This window comes from Malaclemys terrapin, chromosome 12, assembly GCF_027887155.1.
Source record: "Malaclemys terrapin pileata isolate rMalTer1 chromosome 12, rMalTer1.hap1, whole genome shotgun sequence".
NCBI classification, from domain to species: domain Eukaryota; kingdom Metazoa; phylum Chordata; order Testudines; family Emydidae; genus Malaclemys; species Malaclemys terrapin.
The window spans coordinates 465,630-483,912 of record NC_071516.1 but is presented as its reverse complement, the minus strand read 5'-3'; the positions used below and the strand labels follow the sequence as shown (position 1 = coordinate 483,912).

The 18,283-nt window shown below is 48.0% G+C and overlaps 1 protein-coding gene across 2 annotated transcripts in view; it reads right to left on the bottom strand.

The window, feature by feature from the left end:
* The window catches only part of CDH22 (cadherin 22), a 153,731-nt gene that overhangs the window by 27,469 nt on the left and 107,979 nt on the right, over positions 1-18,283 (bottom strand). For both annotated transcript variants that reach the window (XM_054046240.1, XM_054046241.1), the window contains one exon: positions 11,968-12,104. In XM_054046240.1, the coding sequence (XP_053902215.1) occupies positions 11,968-12,104 (137 nt within the window). The remainder of the gene's footprint in view (positions 1-11,967; positions 12,105-18,283) is intronic.

The following is an 18,283-nucleotide window of genomic DNA, read 5'->3' as shown; positions in this document are numbered from 1 at the left end:
TGGCTATTAAACAGGATGGGCAGGAATGGTGTCCCTAGCCTCTGTCTGCCAGAGGCTGTGAATGGGCGACAGGTGATGGGTCACTTGATGATTACTGGTTCTGTTCATCCCCTTTGGGGCACCTGGCACTGGCCACTGTCAGAAGACAGGATACTGAGCTAGATGGACTTTGGTCTGACCCAGTATGGCCGCTCTTATATTGCTGTTCCGAGCCCCTCCCCAGCCGGGGTTGGCTGAACTGGTGCAGCCACGCAGCACTCGAATGCCACGTTGAACTCTTTCCACCTGTGCCAACCCCAGGGCCCTGCTAGGAAGCAGGACAGACTCCAAACTGGCTGTGAGTTCTGCACATAGATTTCCCCAACCTATTACCAAGTGTACACTGCTCAGGGACTCTAACAGCCTAAGCATGGAGTCACAGGCAGGCCACTTGGATTCTCCGGTCTATCTTGTCATTTAGGCAGCCTACTATTGTGATAGCTGGTTGCTTGCACCACGAATCACAGCAATATTCAGGTTGCTTTTAGCCCCAAAGGGTCAGTCACTTACCCCAGGTCAACTGCACACCACACACTCATAGCCAATCCTATAATAAACTAAATACAAATTGATTATATAGCAAAAGGAAATGAGAGTTATTTTCAAGTGTAAAGCAGGTCAACATACACACACAAATGAGTTACAACCTCACGTTTCAAAAGAGAACAGAAGCTTCTATAATAAGCAGGCTCCAGATGGCGTTTAGGGCTAACCCAGGCTGAGCACTGGGGGTCTCTTGCTTGTGCCTTAGAAACCTTGTCTGCAGAGTCCAAGAAGCAATGAGATCCAGTTCCTCCTTGTTAGGGGCTTTTAATTCCCTTCCCCCCTTCTGTTCTGAGCTGCAAACTCAGCTGATGGGAGGAATTCACTTGCAAGACTCGTCTTCATGAGATGGGGGAGGGGGAGAGTAAGCAGCAAACTCGTGTGTCTCTCTAACATTCCACTTCAGTGCATCTGGTGTTGCTGGGCCTTCCCTGTCGGGCAGGACATAACACGTGTTGGAGACCAGCATTTCACACTGGTTCATGTCCCTCTCCTACCTGGGGAGTTACAGTTACAACGGCTTACAATGCAAATGCTCAAGCATTACCTTACACTATGGGATGTTATAAGTGAGATTAATCCAGGCAGCGATGCCCCAGCCTTCAATACAATCTAAACACTAAACTCATTCGTATACTTCCAACTCCTGTTTTAACAAGACTAACACCCAGGTGAGCCAGACTGACTCCACCCATGTATTGGTCAGGGTTCAGTGGAGACCTGGGGACCTTGGCATGAGCTGGCACCTGGTCTGCCAGCATCACAAGCCCATCTTGGTGTCCACCTGCTCCTGCTGCTACTATCTACATATTCTAATGACTGCGTTATCCATGGGTTTGTACAGCCTGAGCCAGCCCTCTCATTCCAGGATGAGCAAACGAACCCCCCTGGCTCCCCCGGAGCCCAAACAGCAGCTCTGCGCCTTGCTGCGCCAGGCAGCTCCTGCACTTACCTCTGCCTGATAAGCTGTGAGCGCTTCATACATGTGGGATGTAGCTTGGGAGCTCTGATTTGCTCCTGCTTGTTTCTGCCCCATGGCACGCACCATAAAGGTACATTAATCCCTCTTTATAATATTATAAATCACTCCTGAGGGCCTAATGCTTTCCAAAGCGCCTCACATGCTTCCAGAAATGAAACACCCTCATTCTCTGGCTCCTTTGTTCCCCCAGAAGTTATAACTCTGGAGAGGCCCAGCATGGGAGGGAGCACTGCTTGTTGTTAAAGCAGGAGCCTGCTGCCTGTTTGTTGATAAAATTAACTCTGGTCTGTGAGTCAGGTGGAGTTGTACCCGGGGGAGAGAAGTATGAGCAAGGCTCCATAATTATCTGAGAACCCAAACCCTCTCCCCAGAGCCCACCTTCGCCCCCCTCTCTGCTCTCCTGTTATCGCTTCCGCTCACCCAGACCCGCTGCTTTGGTGATTAGATGGGTGTTTTGGGGGGAAGGAGGCAGAAGTCGTGACTAAAAGCCTGGAACAATTTGTTATTTTTAAGAGCATGTTAGTGCAGCGAAATAAACTGCAATTGCTTTTAGGAAGAAAGGATGCTAAAGGCAGCAGGGTGGGGAGGGAGCTGGGAGGCGGAAAATCTGAGGGGGTGGTAAAGAGGTGTGTCCGGTTCCAGCTGAAGGGGTAAATGAGCGAGCGAGTGAGAGGGGTTTGATTCCAGCAAGTGATACGGTGAGAGCGTTTTATCTCCTTCCCCAGCAGCCTGGCTCCTCTTGCAGAAAGATGGATAACCTTTCCCTGCAGTTTGATTCTAAAGTGAGCTGGCATTGCCCTGAAGGTGATATACAGAGAAGGAGATGAGAAAAGGCAGAAAGAAAGGATGAGAGGAGGAAGAGAGACACTCAGATCTCTCCTCGTCTCCCTCCTAACCTTACCCTGACTCCCATCACCCATTCAGAGCACACACAATTAGTGGGCAACAGAGCATTCATTATCATGACTATTCTTAATCATTCTTATGTATTTCTACAGTGCTAGAGACACCATGTGCTTGGCACTGCACAGACACGTTTAAGAAAAAGACAGATGTGCACCCCAAGGAGCCAGATCTTAACCCAGGATATTTAAATCTTTCCAAACCAGTCAGAAGACAGCATGTTTCCTACGCTGCCATCCTTATGGAATGAGCTTGCAGCCCTTTAGCTGAGGTTGCAATCAGCGTATGCTGGATATTTAGAGTCAGAGAGAACAGCACAAACTCCTCCTATCATCACAGCCACAAAGACAAGGAGTCTGAGGAAATATACTGTGCATGGGTGGTGGAGATATCCATGTGCTAAGATACATTTACTGAGCACCTGTGTCGGTCTCACCTGCCCTCTGCCTGCGGACTCGTCTCCCCCAGAACTATCAATAACCTTCCATGCCTCTGAGCAGCTTCAAAGATGCCATTAAAAAAAAAATCGCCGGCCACACAAAGGTCTCCTCCTCCCTCCCCAAAATCACCCTAAATCACTGAAGCTTGAGGCCCTGGGTAGGGTGACCAGACAGCAAGTGTGAAAAACCGGGACAGGGGTGGGGGGTAATAGGTGCCTACATAAGAGAAAGCCCCAAATATCGGGACTGTCCCTATAAAATCGGGACATCTGGTCACCCTAGCCCTGGGTCTGATACCTCAAGAAACACTGGGGCTAGAAATGGGAGCATCATCTTTGGAGACCCTTCCATAGGACACATGGTATTTCTTTTCTTTTTGGCCCTGCTGCATCACTACCTGCTGGGCCTTTGAATAGAACATTGTAATGTATTTTTAAAAAAGCTGTTTAAGCGGTTACTAAAATGTATTCTTTACAAAACTCTCCTCTCCCTCTGAGGCACCTGGTTTTACAGGGGGGGAAATATAAAAAGCAGCTTCAACAGATTTTTTTAAAAACTCTCCTGATATGTTTTCTGTAACTTATGGGGTATAAGTAGAATCAACAATGGTCTAGGGTGGGTGGGATCAAGATGTTATAGCAGTGCACGTGTAATGAACTGCAAGATTCACTCCTCCTAAGTACTCCAAACCTCACACGCCAGTGCTCCAAAGAGCTCTGTAGCACCCCTTACCCCCACGTAGTGTCTCTATACGTGCGGAATGACACACACACAGAGACATGTGCAGACATGCCCACGAAGGCATAGCCATGTGCTAATGCGTATACAGCTATGCACACACAGACCCATGGGCAGAAAGAACCACAGTTTCATGATATTAGCCAGACCGTCAATCTAAGCCAGAGAAGGCAGAGAAGTATGACATCATCAAACAGAGCCTGCCAGAAAACAAAAATAGCGCTGGTCATCAGTGGCCAGGACTGAGGGGCAGAACATGCCAAGGCAGAGCGTGATCAGTTTAAAGAGAGCATCATCTTTCACTGCTGCAACTCTACTCTGTATTCCAGCTCAGCTGACTGACATGCAAATTAGTTTAATTATTTCTTCTTCTAAAATAAATTATATTTTGCAGTGGCTGCAATATGTTGTGTCAGGCAAAATTACATTCAATATTTTTAAACTAATTGATGTCAGCCTTGAGAAAACCTGACTGACAGCAGCAAGGAAACTAGGCTGCTACCTAAACGGTTTCCTAAATTAAAATTAAACATGCCGTTTTTCTGCATTTCCTCCAGGAGCCTGAATGCCATTAATCTGAAAAGACTGAGGAAGGAGACGGGAAAAACACACAGAGCAAGAGCGAGATGATGGAAACACAGCCGTGCAGTGAAGGAGCTGTGGACCTGGGACTGGCAGTTGCCTTTGCCAACCTGGGCAGAAGTATTTGCAGATCCACTTGAGTCCATTACAATTCCAGCAGAAATGCTCTGCAACAATATTCACCTTCAGCAGAAGTGCACTGAAAGGAAAAGCTAATCTCCAATTCCTTCCCTGCCCCAGAGAAATCGCTGGAGACCCAGGATAGGCAGGGTATTACTTTGCTCTGTGCACTTTTAACATGGGTTCCTGTCTTCCATGGCCCCATTGAGGTCCGATGCTCATGCAATGGAAAAGTCCTGGATGGAACATACATTAGACAGGGACTGTGTCACACTGACTGAGGCACATGGAACCCAGTTCTAAGGCCTGGTCCCAATTCCTCCAGCACAACGGTGCTGAATTCTGAGGCACGTTTTGACATTTCTTCTCAGCTTCAAGTAAATTCCAAAATAAAGATTTTTTTAAATTATGAAAATAACCCAATCAGGGTAGTTTTCCTGGTGTTATTTATTTAGATACTAAATTCTAATTATTCCATGCTGTCCCTGGTTCTCTATGTGCAGCAGATTCTTGTACTGATGGTGAGAAACTCTGCAGGCTGTTGTTGACGGAAGCTGGAAGTTTTGGTAGCTGAGGCTTTTGGCAGTGATGAGAAGATGCATCTCCTCTTTTCTTACCTGCTGGCAGGATAGAAAGTGATACGAGGTTTTTGTTGATGTGGGCTTGAACTCTTAGTTCCACAGCCCAGAAATCCTGGACAGCAACTGGCTGCCCCACAGGTCCCCACCACATCCAGCAGCGGTGGATAAACATGCTAGTTAAACTTTTCTAATTAAAATTATCCCCACTAACAATATTTTTTACACCAAAACTGCCACTATTAGGCTTCGGATTCAACCCGCCAATGAACTGAATTATTTAATATTCGCACTGCTATGATGATTTGAGGAACCGCTCTGCTCAGCGCTGGTTAAGCCTCCGCTGGAGTACTGTATCCAATTTTGGTCACCGCTGTATTCAAAGGATGTAGACAAACTGGAAAGGATCCAGAGGTGAGCGACACAGATGATCAGAGGGCTGGAATGCAGCCATAGGAGCAAAGGCCGAAGGAACTGGGTATGTTTAGTTTGGAAAAGAGAAGATTAAGGCGGGGGGTGGGACATGATAGCGGTCTTCAACTGACGGAAGACCAACAAATTCTGAAATGTGTTTCCCAGGGAATGCCACTACATGACCGATGGTCACTTGGTTGCCAAAAAGTTTCAGTGGCGTGAGAGGACTGCCAGTGATGGACATGGACTCAGTGTACAGCCAGGCCACCTTAAGGATCGAGCTAGAGCTTCATGCAGGCAGCACTCGGTCTGCAAGGAGGCTACGTCCCTGTGGGATTTGCCATCATCCAGATGATGAATGGTGTTTTAGAATCCTTTGCAAAGTCTGTACATGTCACTATCGCGTGCCCCAGACGAGGAAATCTGTGCACCAGAAGATTCACACCTTTGGTGGAATTCTGGGGAACGTGCAAGAGCTGTTGGGGAGGCTTGGGGCAGACAGCATTAGTTTCAGGGTGCAGGGTCCCGACTGCCAAGAGGGGTGTCAGTACCTGGAGATGTGCTGAGAGGCCCAGAGCCTGGAACAGTGTCTAAACTCTGCCCTGCCCCAGCCAGATGGGAGCTTGTGGGATTTAGCTGTTGGATCCCTCCGAGCAGTCTAGTGAGTATCCAATGGGGGAAGCTCAGCTAGGTCTGTGATAACTTCTGCCTCCAGACTCAGGCACTGGTAGTGATAGTCAGGCCATGCTCTGAACGTTTCTCTGCAACCGTTTGTCCTTGTTCTTTTAAAGGAAGCTCCGCTGTTGCAGCACATCTCTGAAGACACAGATTCTGCAGCCCATTCTGTCAGCCCTGAATCTCAGGAAACGCTGGGCCTATCATCATGCTGAGTAGACTGGATGATCGAATATGTCTTTTCTGCAACAATGCTGAAGTGGTGACATCACTATCATTTCCATAGCAACTGATTTTGAAATGAACCCAGGATTATTGTGTCACCGCAGAAGCCAGATACACGAGGGAGCAACTCTTATTCCACCCATATTCTCAGTGGATTGGGAAGATCAAAATGACATACAGTAGAATTTTAGGGTTGAATATTTGGCCTGCCAGTGTGTGCACAAAAGGGGTGCTAGAACAAGTGAGTGTGTACCCATTTTTCACAAGTGCAGACATGAGTGCAACTGCCTGACTCTGCAGGCAAATGGCTGCTTGCACATTCACATTTGCAGGTACAAGCAAATGCATGTGTATTAAATATGGGCACCTAACATCAGAGTCCGTAGCTGAAAACGTGGCTCCTGAGTGAGTGGAAGCAGCATGTAAGACCAAGTAATGTATAAATGGCTCTTAGCTCCCCTGAGTCCTGCCCTAGCTCAGCGGCATGAGAGTAATTAAATTGCATCCAAACACAATGCTCTGATTAAAGCCGGTCTCCAGCAGGAAGATTTATCATCTCAATTACCAGCAGTGGACACAGCAGTCAAGTCCTCCTCATTTTACATGAGCAGAGAGGAAAGCAGGAAGAGAATCACAAATATTAGCCTAAGGAAGGTAAACAGCTTGTGTGTGAAATGAAGATTTATCTCAGCAAACACTCGGCCAGATTTGCTGAACAATCCCCAGGTTTGCTGGTTGGCTGCACAGTTACCAGGGCCCAAATATTCTGCCCGTTGCCAATTGTCACAGTCAGGCCACCCTGGAACAGGGGCTTTTTGCTTGTTTCTGGAAGAGAGAATCTGACCCTATTGTCTTCACCTCAAATAGCCCATATTCACAGCCACACTTGGAGAGTTATGGGTGTGGCCTTCGGCCCATCCCTGCCTTTCCTGCTATTCCCTGATTTGAATGTACCGTTTGTGAAGAATGGTAACCGAGGTGTGGCCCCAGCCACACAGAGTGCTCCGGGAATCCCACAGGTGAACATGTCTGGTGGTTCATTTATAGCGCAGTAGCGCTCAAAGTCCCAGTTGGGATCAGGGCCCCATATCAATCCGTGGAGAGTTCCTGCTTCAAGTTCCTCGCAATCTAAACAGACAAGCCAGACATCGGGTCAGGGTTAGGGAGCTGGGGGCGGGGGGGTTGGTGCTGGAAAACTGAGGAGGGAAATAGTTAGGTCAGACTGTAAACAGACATGGAGAGCCCAGGGGGTTGGAAAAACCACCACTACCCCAGCTCCTGAGTGGAAGGGGGATGGGGAGTCCCTTGGTTACCTGGGCTGAGTGACTAGCATGGGGACCTATGGACCTGATCCAAGGCAGAAGGAGGAGCTGTGTGGATTTGTCTCCTCTCTTTGGAAGTCTTGTGATGTGTTTAGTACAAAGTACTTGCCTATGAAAAATGGGGAAATACTCTGCTACCTGTTTGTATAGATACTCACTTCCTCACGGTCCTCTCCCCTCAGCGCCAAGCACCAGCGCCGGGCGGCCGCGGCCCCTTCCCCTCAGCGCCAAGCCCCAGCGCCGGGTGGCCCCGGCTCCTTCCCCTCAGCGCCAAGCACCAGCGCCGGGTGGCCCCGGCTCCTTCCCCTCAGCGCCAAGCCCCAGCGCCGGGTGGCCCCGGCTCCTTCCCCTCAGCGCCAAGCCCCAGCGCTGGGCGGCCCCGGCCCCTTCCCCTCAGCGCCAAGCCCCAGTGCTGCTCTGGGTTCAGTCTGACATCTGTTATAAGGCCGCATGCTGAAATTCCTTCTGTCACTTTGAAGGCCTTACCTTTACAACTGCCCTTTCCACCAGAGAATTCAGACATAAATTGTACTTTAAATTCAATATTGGCCATTAATATTTCATGATTACAAACCGTTAAGGGTAATGTCACTGGCAGGAACGTCTGGACAGTTAAAATGGATGAGTCAGAACTTACTGACGGGGAGAAGTCAGAATACTAAAGAATCTCCCCAGCTTTTGAAGTAATCCAGTCTGACAGGCCTCCCTGCTGGAGGGGAACTGCAGCATTTACTGACTTGTTCTGAAATCCTAGCTGCTGTGTATAAATATTTTCCTTCTGATTCTTGTCACCTCATGTTTGCTGTAAAAGCTGAGTTGTTCTGCAGCACCAGCATCCTCTCCACTGGCCACCGCTAACACAACTTCATTTCCATGCCCTCAGGAGGCGCGTGCCCCTGCTTTGGTAACAATCTGTACCAGCTGAATGCATTAAAGGTGTCTAGACACACAGCGGTGCAGGGCTGGAAAGACCAGCCTGGGCCCAGCCAGTGCTCACCACAAGGCCACAGTGGTGCAGCTTTCCCAGGAACATACAGCTCACAACAGCCAGTGGAAATAAAACCTCACTGTAACTAGAGACAGGACTGAGCCAAAACCCTAGGTTCAGATGTCCTGGGACCATAGGGCTGCTCCAATCTGGGTCCAGTCTTTGTGGCTCTGGACCCCTCTCATTGCAATGGCTGAAGCAGAGGTGGGGTTGGAAACAACAGAAGTGACACATGCTCGAGGATGCTCACTGAGTCCCTCTGGGCCCAGGCATCTCAGCCCCGGAGCCAGGAAGGCAGGGCAAGGACAGGATTAGTGCTAAGTGAAGTCCTGGCCCTGCGTCAGACCCATCAATGTGTCACCATGCGGCTTGGCGAGCGAGTGCACATCTTCCTTGACAAAAAACAACCCACAAAGACGTCCCTAAAGATGTTCCCTAAGCAAGACCTTGGCAAACTCCCCTGCTCAGAGTCAGACCTAGGCAGGTGCCCCTACCTGCACACACTGAGTGCACAGAGGAAAAATCCTTAGCTCAGACCTCTCTCTCATTTCAAAGGCACCCAGTGGATTGGACTGGAGCCTGGTGCTAACTGTGATGGTGGAAAGTGGAACATGACCGGGTCTGCGTCTGGCCTGGAGATGTTACCATTCTGAGACATTACACACGTGAGCGGAAGGGTTTGAAGATTGTGTTCATGTTCTCTGTATTCCCCACTGTTCTGCTTCTTCTTGAAGCCTCTATTGTTCTCGATGCTTGTGTGGAACGTGGAGGGAACCCAAGCCCTCTCACTGGAGTCAAAAGGGTCAGATCCATTGTCTTTACAGGGAACAACCTGCTTAGCTTCCACATAATGAGACAAGGGCCTGAGCATGCATTACAGAGAGTGGCAGGGCACTGAGGATAATCTTGCCAGCTTCCTACCCAGCGGCAGAACACCTGTGGTTTATCAAAGCTTTTTTTGCTATTATTTATTTTCTTTTCATTCCCCATGAAGAGTTTGTTCAAAGCCTCTGCAAGGCAGGACCAAGAGTTTGTTCTTTTCTGTCTTTAACTGAAGTAAAAAAGACGAACAGAACTTTGGCTGGGAAATTATTCGGCCTGAGTCAGGGCTTTGGCTGCTCAGCAACGTGCCGGCCATTTGTTCCATGTCGCTGTGTTTGGGCGGAAGTGCAGATATCCGAAACATCCTCTCAGATAAACCAACATGAAACCTGCATGTCTGCTAATGCATTTCCTCCTCGCTCTCCCCAGCTGGATGAGGGAGGGTTCCTCAGCAACTGCAAATGAAGACTGGAAGGGCATCACTGCCCTACGGAAAGAAAAGGCCATCACATGAGGATTGTATGTCAGCGTTCCAGAAGTAGCTTATTGAAAGAGAGGACAATAGAGTATGGCGAACAGGCAGGCTCCATCTCCTGCCACAGGCCCTTCCTGTTAGCCCCCCAGGTCACTGCTACCATCTGGCTATCAGCTCCGAATTCCCAGGCAGACGGAGTTCTCAGGCACAAGCTCCCTTTTCCACAAAGCCTTTAGGGAATCCAGTAGCTCCCTATCTCACAGCTACTTGGTTCTGCAAACCTCTGCCCTTTAGGTGTCTCTCTTTCTTTCCCTTCTTCCTCTCAATCTTTCAGTCCCTGCCCTGAGTCTGGCTCTCGCCAGTTCATTTGTATTCACACATAAGGCAGGTGCTCCCTTTCTACCTGCCATAGTGCTGAATATATTTACTTCACCAACAAAACCGCCTTTCACTTAGCAGAACACACGTGCTGGTCCTCTTGGGGAGACGCCGGAGAGGAACGTCAAGGGGCACGTTCAGAAATCCACTCTGTCAGCTATTGGCTCTTCCCTACTTTGTCTGCAGCCCTCCCAGCCCCAGTGAGGGAGCTCGAAGATTCATCAGAAGCAGAAGCTAACGTGACTGCTTGGGCTTTTGTTTTCTCATTGTCTTTTTGAAGTTTAGAAGAGCAGTTTTTATAACATCATTTTCATCCTTCTGGGAAAGTGCATAGTATGGGAAGGGCAGAACCAGGCAAACAGTAGAAAGGGAATTAGCAGAGTGCAGGAAACATGGGCAGAAACAGGAGAAAAACCATCAGTAACAACCCCCCACAGGCTCCTTTAAAAAGATAAAAGCAAATCTAGCAGTGTCTTCAAACTTCCAAGTCCTTGAAGTTTGTCCATCATCCACCCATCCACCTACCCACAGTATCTGGCACTTCCCAAGTATTTACAAAACAGAAATTACCCCGAGAATTTCTCTTGCTTCCTTCCCAGCCCACAGGAGAGAGAGCCTGATCAGTTAATGGGTTTCTTTGTACGTGTGAGTACAGGGTACAGCGGGTCTGTGTGCGCAGAAATGATGGAGGGAACAACAGTCACGGAGCTGAGTTCTCCATTTAGTGAAGCTCTTCTGCTGCTCTGGATCTGGAGGCAAGTGTTCTCCCCGTGAGCCCAGCCAGCCCTGCCCTGGGTGGGCGATTCTCTGAGCTCATGGAAGCTGCCTCAGCCTACTTGCTGCTTACGCCTGTGTTTAATGAAGTCTTTGGAATTACCGAAGCTCTCACCCAGTGGTGTCATGCAGAGAAATAACCTTGATGAAGCACAGACAGCATGGCTGCTGCATCACCACAGCTGAGAGCAGGTACCGGCTACAGCACAGAGAGCTGAGACAGCCGGCACAACTGTCTGGAGAAAAGGACGAAGAGTGCAAGTGATGGGCCTTTCTGTCCATCTGTCGCATTTCATCTGTCAATCTGTCTGTCACTGTCATGGCCCTTTCTAGACACAATGCCCCCAAATCTATTTGTTTTTATAAAATCACTGTTTGATGTAACACAGGACAAGCTGCTGCCTGTGCAAAGCATGTGTGTATGAATGGGAGGGACATGGGTAGGAGGCGTCGATCACAAAATACCTAGCGGTGCAGGTGCAGGGGCCGGATTGAATTTTAATGTTACTGCGGAGTCCTCACAATGTAATTTACTTCCCCGTGGGTGGCTGTGAGTGCTTCACATGTCTGAGGAGAGAGGCAGAGGCGGCCACGTCCCCAAGACTCAGGCAGTGAATCCAGAAACAGGATGGCATCTGAACTGAGGAGGAAACACGTTATATAAACATGGGCTCTTGGGAGCCCCAGAGGTGTCTCATCAGGTGTGAAAGCAGCAAATGTGCAGCGTAGGGATGGCTGGTGGAGCTGCTGGGTAGATAACATGGGTTTTGATTAGTGTTCATCAAAGGTACCATCCGACCACATTCCCCTTCTCAACACGAGACAGGAGGAGTATTTTTAGATTGTCTGGAGAGATGTTAGATTCCCCTTCCTGCACCTTCTCTTACATCACCTCTATTTAATGCCTGCTTCCTTGAAGCCATGCGGCAGTGAGTGAGACCCACCCCTCTCCAGAACCCTCCTCCTCACCTGCTTCCATTGCCAGGACTGTGATGTTGTGCCACCCTGCTGTCTCCCGATCCAGGACTTTGCCTGTCACAATGGCGCCTGTGTTTGCATCAATGTCAAAGATCCTCTCCAGGTCAGTGTTGCGATCGATGGCGTATCTGAGCACAAAGCAGGAGAGAGCCATGAGTGACTGGGAAGGGGCTAGCAAGACCTGTACTGACTCCCAGCCAGGTTGGGTTGGGCCCTGTGACAATCACTTCCACTAGGACACTAACCTGTTCTCTGTCTGGCCCCTATCTCCAGGGACATAGGTGGCCCCATCACTACCTGACTGGAGGCCCTAGAGTTAAAGTGAGGGTATACTGGGGAAGCTTGTACCAAGAGTGCAAACTCCTTCCTTTGGAGAAGCAGGGACCATGGACAAGGGGAAACGTCTGTTCTGATTGTAATGCATCAGCTCAGCACATTCAGAGAGTCGTAGAAATGTAGGACTGGGAAGGACCTCAATAGGTCACCTAGTCCAGTCCCCTGGCTATGGACACAGGACAAAATATTATCTAGACCATCCCTGACGGGTTTGTCTAACCTGCTCTTAAACACCTCCAGTGACAGAGATTCCACAACCTCCCTGGGCAATTTGTTCCAGCGCGTAACCACCCTGACAGTTAGGAAGTTTTTCCTAATGTCCAACCTAAACCTCCCTTGCCGCAATTTAAACCCATTGCTTCTTGTCCTGTCCTCAGTGGATAAGGAGAACAATTTATCACCCTCCTCTTTATAACAATCTTTCAGGTACTTGAAGACGGTTATCATATCCCCCCTCCCTCAGTCTTCTTTTCTCCAGACTAAACAAACCCAAGTTTTTCAATCTTCCCTCATAGGTCATGTTTTCTAGACCTTTAATCATGTCTGTTGCTCTCCTCTGGACTTTCAGGAAAGATGTGGACAAATTGGAGAAATGTGTCGCCCAGAACTGGACACAATACTCTAGTTGAGGCCTAATCAGCACGGAGTAGAGCGGAAGAATTACTTCTCGTGTCTTGCTTACAACACTCCTGCTAATACAGCTCAGAATGAGATTCACTTTTTTTTTTGCAACAGTATTACATTGTTGACTCATATTTAGTTTGTGATCCACTGTAACACCGAGATCCTTTTTTGCAGTACTCCTTCCTAGGCAGTACTTTCCCATTCTGTATTTGTTCAACTGATTGTTCCTTCCCAAGTGGAGTACTTTGCTTTTGTCCTTATTGAATTTCACCCTATTTATTTCAGACCATTTCTCCAGGTTGTCAAGATCATTTTGAATTCTAATCCTGTCCTCCAAAGCGCTCACGACCCCTCCCAGTTTGGTGTTGCCCACAAACTTTGTAAGTGTACTCTCTATGCCATTACTCAAATCACTGATAAAAATACTGAATAGAACCGGACCCAGGACAGATCCCTGTTGGACACCACTCGATATGCCCTTCCAGTTTGACTGTGACCCATTGATAACTACCCTCTGAGTATGCTTTTCCAACTAGTTGTGCACCCACCTTACAGTAGCTCCATCTAGGCTGTATTTCCCTAGTTTGTTTCTGAGGTCGTGAGACTGTAACAAAAGCCTTACTAAAGTGGAGATATATCACATCTACTGCTGCCCACCCCCACACACCACCCCATCCACAAGGCTTGTTACCATGTCAGAGAAGGATATTAGGTTGGTTTGACATGATTTGTTCTTGACAAATCCATGTTGACTGTTACTTATCACCCGATTTTCTTCTAGGTGCTTTCAAACTGATTGATTATTTGCTCCATTATCTTTCTGGGTACTGAAGTTAAGCTTTCTGGTCTATAATCCCCTGGGTTGTCCTTATTCCCTTTTTTATAGCTAGGGACTATAATTGCCGTTTCCCAATCCTCTGGTACCTCTCCCCTCCTCCACGAGTTTGCAAAGATAATCGCTAATGGCTCAGAGATCTATTCAGATTCAAAGAAATAAGGGAGCCATGAGTAACTCCCAGACCAGCACAACTGCACAGGAATGGATCCCCCAGTTAGCAGCTCTCACCGCTTGGGAACCTCTCTTTGGCTGCACTCATCTAAGTCAGGGTTACTGCAGGTCAGGAGCATGGTACAGTAGCAGAGCTGCGTGGGGATGGGAGCCAAGGACAGCAATAGTGTAAATATAAGTGCAGTCATAAAAATTAAAGGTGGCAAGGTCCAATTTGATCCCAGATCATGCATCCCTGAGGTCTACAAGCAAGGACCACAACCACTGTGAATGGTGCTAATGCACACACCTAAACAAACAGCAGATTGGCCCTTGACATTCCCGGTATTTTCCTATTTTGTGCTGTCTAGTTTTAAATAACTCAAATGAAAACTCCCCTGGTTTCCTGCAGGTGTCTATCCCACCATTTCACAGGCCGCTGGCTGTTAGGAAGGGTTTTTACTGTTCAGTCTAACTTTCCCTTTTATTTCCGTCTTGTCTTGTTTCTGAGAGTCCCATCCCCTGATACCGCCCCAATCAATCTTGCTCTGGTTCTGTAGGAAGGTGGATCGACCCCTGTGTTTCACCTCCCAACATCCTGAGCGCTCAGTTGTCCCTGTGAATCTTTTACAGGGACTTTCACAGAGCACAAGCTAGGGGAGCAATGAGATGGGGTAGGATTGGGATCCAGCCTCTTCCCAAATTCCTCCCTTTTCCAGTAGGCGGCCGAAGGGGCTGGGAAGGAAGAGGCTGCGGAGGCAATAGCACTGTCCTGTCAGAGGCGGGCCGTGCCTCATGCCTGCTGGGCAGCTCAGCATAAGCGAGAGGAAAAAGCAGCCAGGCAGTGTGGCTGCATCCGGGAAGGGGTGACCCTGCGGGGCTGGTGCCAGTGCCATGTACCTGATGGTTACAAAGAGCAAGAGAGACGGTATCACAGATCCAGCTGCTCCAAAGGCCAAAAGGGACCCACGACACGTCTCCTCACCAAGCAAGCCCCAGAGAGCCACTCCCCAAAGCTCTCCCAGCTGGGAGCTTCCCCCACAGGCCACTTCCACAGGGCAGGAGCCAGCCCAGAGCCATGGTCAAACCACACAGCGTAGAGGACAGCGCCCACAAGCAGGGCTCACATGCCAGGGAGAGTCCCGCTGCAGCTGTCCAGCGTGTCAGGGAGGGACACCTCCTGCCAGCCTAGCCCCCGAGCTGGATGCCCTCCCGCCCAGAGCCTCAGCACAATGCAAAATAGGACCATTCAAATAGGAATCCTTTTCATTTCCCTACCACCTTCCATCCGTGCAGCCTCACGTGCTTTAACAAACAGGGGAGTTTGGCCTCACAATCCCCCTCTACACTCCCGAGGCAATAGTGAAACAGTAGGCACGGTTATCCCCATTCTACACAGGGGTTACATGTCCTGCCCCAGGTCAAAAAGTCAGTCTGTTGTTGAGCTGGGGGAGAACCCAGCCCTCCACTTTAACCACAACTGGGATCTGTGCCCCCAGCCCCCCAGCACAGTATAATATTTCTAATAAGCATACACTCGCAGCAACCAAGCATGTTAGCATTAAATCACAGCACAATTGGACTGCAAGCTCTTCGGGGACAGGGGCTGGTTCTGCCGTGCCCAGCACGGCACAGCCCCATCTGATTGAGCCTCGGAGCACAGACACAACACAAATAATAAACTACAATAACACCACCACGATAAGCATTAGAAATCCAGGAGGCCAGCGAACCATCGGCAATACAATATAATTGTATTGTGTGCAGTGTCTTTCATACGTAAGGCATCCCAAAGCATTTTACAGAATTAAATAATCCAAGACAACAAAAAGTACAAGGGATAAATTACCGAAAGGAGGGTGGTGAATAAATTAAAGCATTCAGGCCAATAACAGAGGGAGAGATCAATTGAGAGGTAGAGACAAGGGAGCTGAGAGATGAAATGAACGGAGAGCTGATGAAATAGGAAGGCACAGGAAGGCCATGACAGATGGCAGGGGCTGCAGAGGAGAAGGAACCAAGTGACTGTGTGTGGATGAAGTGTGGGGAGAGGATTCCTAGACCATGAGCTATTCAGGGCAGGGATCGTTTTCCTATTTGTTTGTGCCCCGCCCAACACAACTGGGCCCTGATGCAGCTGGGGGCCTCCAAGCAGCAATATCAATATTAGTAACGACATAGAGACAAGGCCCAAGAGCCCCACCAGAGAGTTTTCAGACAAGGAGGGTGGTTCCCAATGTGATCTCAAGGCTACAGATTCCTCCACTCACATACCAGCCTTGTTTAGCCACAGCTCAGCCATGGGACTAACCTCCTCAAGGGTCAACAATGAACTTGCAGGTAAGAGTGGTGCACACCTGTCAGGCGAGGGTGCTTACAGAGCACCGTCCCACACAGGGTTTTAGCTGCACGGTTTTCATTCAAACCAACACCCACCCTTGGCTAAACCGCTATCCTGGTGCACAAATACCAGGGGAAACTGTGAAATACAGGGAGGCAGACAGACAGACACACACTAGCTTGAAAATTAAAGGACAAAACTGTCCAAAATCATCACCCATATATATGCACATGCAAATATATATTCTGCCCATACAGTTACCTCCCCAGCCCCCCTTTGCACCAGCAGAACGTAGTATGGGTCAGGAGACTGAGACCCAAAGCTGGCATGTAAAATTAAAAAGGTTGTAGAGGAGGTTTTAAACTAAGGGCTGGGGGAAAACCAACACATGCAGAGGAGCACACAGTTCGGACAAAGATGTTTCTTAGGGGAGGGTCTATTAATGTGGATTCTCCATGTCCTAGTAAAAAGGAGAAGATAGAAGTTGATAAAGTACAGGTAGGAACTGAAGAGAAACAGTCAAATGAAAGAGAGTCCCATTCAGTTACATCACATGAAGGTAGACAACTAAATATTGACAAATTTGATAAGTAATTGTATACAAATGCTAGAATCTAGGTAATAACATGGGTGAATTCGAGTGTCTGGTATTAAATGAAGATACAACAGGCATCACAGAAACTTGGTGGAATGATGATAATCAATGGGACACGGTAATATCAGATATCACTGATATTAATCACTTCTGTTAGTCTCAAAGGTGCCACAGGACCCTCTGTTGCTTTTTACAGATTCAGACTAACACGGCTACCCCTCTGATACTTGGTAATATCAGAGTACAAAATATATAGGAATGACAGAGTAGGTCATGCTGGTGTGGGTGTGGCACTATATGCAAAAGAAAGCATAGAGCCAAATAGAGTAAAAATCTCAAATGACTCAAACTGTCATAGAATCTCTATGGATAGAAATTCCCGGCTTGACTAATAAGAGTAGAGCAGTAGGGATATACTACCAGTAGTCACCTGACCAGGATGGTGGTGATGATTGCAAAATGCTCAGGAAGATTAGAGAGCCTATAAAATTAGAAAACTCAATAATAATGGGGGATTTCAACTATCCCCATATAGACTGGGTACATGTTACCCCATGATAGGATCCAGAGATAAGCTTTCTAGACACGATTAATGACTGCTTCTTGGAGCAGCTAGTCCTGAAACCCACAAGGGGAGAGGCAATTCTCAAGTTAGTTGCAAGTGTATTACAGGATCTGGTCCAAGAAGTGAACATAGCTGAACTGCTCAATAAAACCATAATGCAATTAAATTTAACATCTTTTTTTTTTTTGGGGGGGGGGGGGGGGAAGAGATACCAAAGAAACCCACCACAGTAGCATTCAACTTCAAGAAGGGGAGCCACACAAAAATGAGGAAGCTAGTTAAGCAGAAATTAAAAGGAGTAGTCACAAAAGTGAAATCCCTGAAAGCTGCATGGAAACTTAAAAAACCCACCATATTAGAGGCGCAAATTAAATGTATACCCCAATTAAAAATAATAATACAAAGACCAAAAAATGCCACCATGACTAAACAACAGCGTAAAAGAAGAGTTAGAGGCAAAAAGGTATCCTGTAAAAACTGGATGTCAGATCCTACTTAGAAAAACAGAAAGGAGCATAAACTCTGGCAAATCAAGTGTACAAATATAATTAGGCAGGGCAAAAAAGAATTTGAAGAGCAACTAGCAAAGACACAAAAACTAACAGCAAAAATAAATAAATGTTAAGTACATCTGAAGCAGGAATACTCCAAACAATGGATGAGGCCACTGGATGATCAAGAAGCTAAAGGATCACTCTAAGGTCATTGCAGAGAAGCTAAATGAATTCTTTGCATTGGTCATCTCTGCAGAGGATGTGAGGAGATTCCCACACCTCAGCCATTATTTTAGGTAGCCTATCATCTAAATCAGCCTCTGTACCAGATGACTGGAGGATAGCTAATGTGATGCCAATTTTT